The sequence below is a fragment of the Charadrius vociferus genome, unplaced genomic scaffold (genome assembly GCF_000708025.1).
Source record: "Charadrius vociferus isolate BGI_N301 unplaced genomic scaffold, ASM70802v2 scaffold325, whole genome shotgun sequence".
Lineage (NCBI taxonomy): Eukaryota > Metazoa > Chordata > Aves > Charadriiformes > Charadriidae > Charadrius > Charadrius vociferus.
Window position 1 is genome coordinate 3,262,908 of NW_009648526.1, and position 4,766 is coordinate 3,267,673.

The 4,766-nt window shown below is 38.4% G+C and overlaps 1 protein-coding gene across 2 annotated transcripts in view; it reads right to left on the bottom strand.

Moving 5' to 3' along the window:
- The window catches only part of ALDH1A2 (aldehyde dehydrogenase 1 family, member A2), a 57,266-nt gene extending 52,634 nt beyond the window's left edge, over positions 1-4,632 (bottom strand). Inside the window, exon 1 of one of the 2 annotated variants that reach the window (XM_009885738.1) lies at positions 4,411-4,632. In XM_009885738.1, coding sequence (XP_009884040.1) covers positions 4,411-4,527 — 117 coding nt within the window. In that variant the 5' untranslated portion in view covers positions 4,528-4,632. The remainder of the gene's footprint in view (positions 1-4,410) is intronic. The other variant, XM_009885739.1, reaches the window with a different exon arrangement.
- Between the last annotated feature and the right edge of the window lie 134 nt (positions 4,633-4,766).

The following is a 4,766-nucleotide window of genomic DNA, read 5'->3' on the forward strand; positions in this document are numbered from 1 at the left end:
GGGAAAGACAAGTAGGAAATAGCATGTATTCCTCGCTTACCTGAGTTTTGCCAAAGCTTGTCTTCAGTTCAAAAAATGACAAAGATTCTACATATTATTGTAAATAAAATAGATTTCCTGCCTCCTATCTTAATGTCAGTTTAGAATTTTATCTGGAAAACACATGCTGGAAATTTTGGCAAAAAGAATTTATAGTAGTGTTCTACAGCATTCATTTCTGGGCAATGCCAAGAAAGCACAATGGGAATGAAAATACAGAAACTTAGTAACAGAACACTTCAAACCCAAATGCTTATCACATGAGAATTTGAAATGTATTTGTTAGTTCTTGTGTACCCAGAAGCAGTTTGTCTACACTTAATACAACCTGCTGTATACAGTTTTCTGTTGCAGTGCTGGGCAGTTTACCTGGTCTGTGTTTAGAAACTCACCTGATTTTAGCCTGTGGTGTAAGAGCAGAGGCAAACGCTTTTACACAGGAAAAAAAAAAAAAGGGTTGTCAGCCAATTTGCAGGCTACTACTACTGAAACATTTCCGTGCCTCTTCACTGCCACAGTGCTGTAACTTCACCCCTTTAGAGCACTAGAAAAAGTTCTCAAAACCACAATTCTTCAACTTTTCCTTATGCTATAGTTCTTCAGCTCTTTCTCAGACTTAAATCAGCTGGCAAGTGAGAAACAAAACTGAAAACATCCAGCTGGATTAGCATCCCCAACGTGATGCAAACTGAGAACGTTTGTTCACTCAGTTACATGGTGTAGTGACAGAGCTAGGACAGGACAGAACCTTATTTTAGAACAAGCTGTCTTTTAAAGTCAACATGACTTACTAAAACCACTATGAAAGTACGTTGTAAAGCAGATTTGACTATACCATAATGAAGAGAGGATAGCCACATCCTGCAGAAACACCTTTAGCCCTTCAAACGGAGATAGCAGGAGGATGCAAAGGGCTCAATCCATTGGGCTAATTCCACATCTACTGTCAGATACCTGGGAGGCGCTCAAGTCTCAGGAGGGAGAATGGAGTTTCATAACAGCATGAAAGAGGGAGGCACCGATAACATACTAAGCTGAGAACCCTCCGAAGCCATCAGGTTCTCGGAGCTATCAACTCAGGGGTGTGCTTCCTGTACAAAATACATTAATAACGTGCCCTTACCTGACATCGGGCTACGGCTCATCTCACACATCTGATATTTCAGGGGCAGCCCATTCTGGAAGAGTTTCTGGCATAAAATTCCCATTTGTAGAAGTATGACTTGTTGCCAGGGAGAGACCTGAATCCCCTTCCTACCTATGTGCTCACTTACGCATGGGGCATGGCACTGCCAACACGCTCCTGACGAGCCTGAGGAGGGCTTGCTGTGCGACAGGGCTGTAGAATAACCTAATTCTATGCAATACTGTTCTGCAGACGCAACCCTTCCCCAAATGTTAATGTTAAGAAGTAGAGAATTAAAGAGTCATCGCAATGAAAAGAGAGATAATCTCACATGTGGCAGTTTTACTACTTGCCAGCCACACAGAAAAACTTAACCCTGTGTGCTTGAACACTCATCTTCATGTCTGGTTCACATCCTATTCACCAAGTCTTGTTATGCACATCTAAAACACTTTTCACAGAGACCATGCCAAGGTATTAAAAAGCTGGGAAAAATATTTCTAATGGCTGTTTTTCTAAGGAAGCGTAAGCTAACTCCCAGTATTGAAGCCACAATAGATACTGCTGCACATCTTACATAAAAACATGGCATCACGCAATTTTTATTGCTAATTAAATATTTTTTCTCACCAATGAAAAACTACATTGCCTCTGTGTGCTACATCAGGTGTACAGATCAGAGGGACTTAACACAGTTTCCTGTTCGTTTCAGTAAACCTACCAGAGGGAATATTTCACAAGTTTCAGTAATTCTGCTAAATAATCGAATACATGAAAATTACATGGGTAGTATTTCTTTTATCTATGTTCTTGGAAGGACCTTTCATAGTAATTCCAAGGACAATGTAGTGTTTTAAAGAGTAATGAATAATTAATTTACTTTTTTCTGGTGCATGTTGCAAGTCTTTAACAAATCTTGTTTGGGATTCCTGGAAACTTAACATGTTCTACCCTAACAAAACTGCCTATTTCCTAATTTTAGAATTCCAGAAATGGAATTTAATTGGCAAAACGTATTTTAAAATCACTTCACTTAGTTTAAATGTTCACAGGTACCTCTATTTTTCATAAAGAATTAACTCTCAGATGGTTAAGATTTTACATTCAGAGACAGCTATAATAAAGAGCTCAAGAATTCTGTGTCCTGGTTGCGTATCTAAAATTCTTACTAACAAGCAGGAGAGAGGCTGCTAGGAATGCTTACAGATGTCTGATTTTACAAGGTTTGGGATTGTTGGGGGTTTTTTTTGCTAAAGTGCTTTAGTCTAACGTTATTTATTGTTTATGGAAGTTGTTTGTCATTTAAGACATGAAGTGACCACTCCCCCAAAAGAAAGAATCAAGTTACAATCCATTATTTCATTTTTGATTGTTTTTCTTTGTAATAGGTGGGAAAGTGGATCCTAGATAAAAGTGCTGCCCAAGACAAGACTCCAAGCCAAAGACTCCAATTATCTATAAATCACTTGTATTTCCTGCAGAGAAAGAGAAAAAGGAGGGAAGAACGAGACAGAAAAACAGAGACAGAGGATATACCAAGTGAAATATTCGATACCTGTCCTAAACCAAATTTCTCTCAAAAGCAATCAGGAGTTACCTGATATCTCAAAACCAAGCTTAGAAGAAACAAGTTGCCATTGGTTTTGGCTTAATATTGAAATAAAATAACTTTCTTTTCCTTGTTCCATTAGTATAAAATGTGTAACATCTTACATATTTCTGAGATGATGGCACTATATATTCTGAATTATTGAAGGTTACTATCCAGCTTATGTTCTCACAGACAGGAAGGTCTTATCTTTTTCAAAGATTTTTAGAACCAATTCTCAAGTTTTAGAACAGAGAAACACAAGTACACTTATTATGCAAACTGACTGTGATACTACTCTCAAGTATTATCCATCAAACACTCTGGAAGCATACTTTACAGTGAAACCAGCAATAAACAAAATTCATGCCAAATAGTATTTGCACAGTACGATTGCTCCCAAAGTGTAACACCACACAACATCAAATAACTACATTCCTTACTTATTTAAACTATTTTCAAAAAAATGACATGCAAGAAACCACATGCATCTTTTACTTTGCATATTGCAGTTTGCATCAAAATGTAATGAAATCTAAAATAGCTGACTTTCCTCTAAAACACTCTTCTAGAACATGGAATTGCTGTAACAAATTAGAGGACAAATTAGTTTTGGCACCCGCTTAAAAAAGAGAAAAGATGAAAAGCTTCTAAAGTGATGATATGGAGGAAAAAATTACACATTGGCCACAATGAGTTTCCTATCAGCTTTAAAGCTCCTGAAGTTGTATTTCCAGTAGATAAAAACGTTATCACCTTTTTCCAGTGCTGATGTGCTTATTTTCCTATTAAGTTACTTGGTAATTAGAAACAAAGTCTGACACATTGTAATCTGTTTATACAATACATTTGAAACTTCTCCAACAAAAATTAAAACATTATTTAACTAAAGATGCAAAGATTCAAAATACATACACTAACTGAAAAATTCAAATTTCATTTACAAATGACTGCTCCTAAAGGCCATTTTAATTGACAAAACCAATTTCGTCCCATAATACACCATAGAAAACCAGCAGATTTTTCTACATTGACCCAATGGGTTTGTTCTTAGCCCTCTCTTTATGAAAATTAGTCTTAAAGGTTAGGAGGAAAAAATATGCCCTCTTGCAATATTGTTCAAGGGTGTATTCAAGTATCACAGAAGTTAGTAGAGAGACCTGTTCCAGTGCTGTAACAACCTGGTAGTATTAAGAGTCCTCCAGGAATTGTAAAAGAGTCCCTTGGGCACACAGGGCAATTCAAGAAAGAAAACATTTTTATTTTCTGATTGAGATATACAGGTACGTATAGTAACTTCCTCTAGGGTACATCAAAAGCAACTGAAACATTTTTGAGAACTACTGATTTTGCACTGAAAATGAACCCCAACAGATCTGTACAAAATACTACATTTAAAGAGAAGTAGAGTGGCAAAGCCATTTCCAACAGATCTAATTTGCTTTTCTTGTATCCTGTGGTTTTTCAGATGATTACAGGGTAAAAAAAAAACCAAAAACAACTGTTTCCTTTATTGCAGATTCAAGGCAGTCTTTTAGTAGTTTTTTATCTCTACACTCAAGGTGGTTAGGGGAGAATGAAACTGATTTTAAGCAAAATCCCTCCTTTGGAGGGAAAGCTGTGAATTTCCCTGCCAGAACAAACGAACACAACTTACCTTGGTGTATTTGATTTCAAGGTTGAGAGTAGGAGAAGGCAGCAGATGCAGAGATGCCATCAGAGCTGCAGGATCTGCCTTCACCTCCCCTGGCATCTCAATTTTACTGGAAGTCATAGTCTTGGGGAGGGGGGGGCTTATAGTACCACCGAGCCCCCCACTCTGACCTGATGTTGTGTTTTGGGTTGGTGCCCCCCCCCCCTCCAAAGACCGGCGCTGAAGATGTTGCTCTCCTCCTCTGTATATAGGCAGGTGTCAAGCCGGGTCTCTTCTTATTGGACATGAGGGCAGAGGCAGGGGGGCAGGTCCGTCCTACCTAGGGCGATAGCGGCACAGCGCAGCCTCCGCCGCCCCCC